Source organism: Meleagris gallopavo, unplaced genomic scaffold (assembly GCF_000146605.3).
Source record: "Meleagris gallopavo isolate NT-WF06-2002-E0010 breed Aviagen turkey brand Nicholas breeding stock unplaced genomic scaffold, Turkey_5.1 ChrUn_random_7180001948231, whole genome shotgun sequence".
Lineage (NCBI taxonomy): Eukaryota > Metazoa > Chordata > Aves > Galliformes > Phasianidae > Meleagris > Meleagris gallopavo.
In genome coordinates, this window is record NW_011210030.1 from 1 (window position 1) to 991 (window position 991).

Here is a 991-nt window from a genome sequence, read left to right on the forward strand (position 1 = left end):
TGTCCAAACCCAGCGACCACATCAAGCGCCCCATGAACGCCTTCATGGTTTGGTCCCGCGGCCAGCGGCGCAAGATGGCCCAGGAGAACCCCAAAATGCACAACTCGGAAATCAGCAAGCGGCTGGGAGCGGAGTGGAAGCTGCTCTCCGAAGCGGAGAAGCGGCCCTACATCGACGAGGCCAAGCGGCTGCGGGCGCAGCACATGAAGGAACACCCCGACTACAAGTACCGGCCCCGGCGCAAGCCCAAGAACCTGCTCAAAAAGGACAGGTATGTCTTCCCTTTGCCTTACCTGGGGGAAACCGATCCCTTAAAGGCCGCCGGGCTTCCCGTGGGGGCCACTGACTCGCTGCTGAGCTCCCCGGAGAAGGCCAGGGCTTTCCTGCCCCCCACCTCAGCACCTTACTCCTTACTTGACCCCAGCCAATTCAGCTCCAGCGCCATTCAGAAGATGACCGAGGTTCCTCACACCTTGGCCACCGGCACCCTGCCCTACGCCTCCACCTTGGGATACCAGAACGGGGCGTTCGGCAGCCTGAGCTGCCCCAGCCAACACACCCACACCCACCCCTCGCCGACCAACCCGGGCTACGTGGTGCCGTGTAACTGTACCGCTTGGTCGGCCTCCAGTTTGCAGCCTCCGGTTGCCTACATATTATTCCCGGGCATGACCAAGACTGGCATAGACCCCTATTCTTCAGCACACGCGACTGCTATGTAACACCCACCCACAACCCCACGGGCGGCCCCCACCTCGGGGAGCCGGCCGGACCGGGATTCCTCCGTGTGCATGTATATAAAACCCCGCCGGAGCCTCCCGAAGCCAAGACTCTGCAGCCCGGACAGCCGCGGATGCGCCCCGGGGGACGCGGAGATGCTGGGAGTTGCCCCAGGGCCCCGGGGTGGGGGTGGGGGGTAGAACCTGCGACAGCGGGGACGGATAGGATCCAGGCACCGGGCCGAGTTGTAAATGTGTTTTAAAACGAAACA

The 991-nt window shown here is 63.1% G+C and overlaps 1 protein-coding gene across 1 annotated transcript; it reads left to right on the plus strand.

Moving 5' to 3' along the window:
- Nucleotides 1–8: 8 nt before the first annotated feature.
- Nucleotides 9–977, plus strand: SOX14 (SRY-box transcription factor 14; the record flags this gene model as incomplete). The annotated part of the gene is made up of 1 exon (XM_031557690.1): nt 9–977. A coding segment is annotated over one exon (714 nt), but the record flags the coding sequence as incomplete, so codon positions are not given.
- Between the last annotated feature and the right edge of the window lie 14 nt (nt 978–991).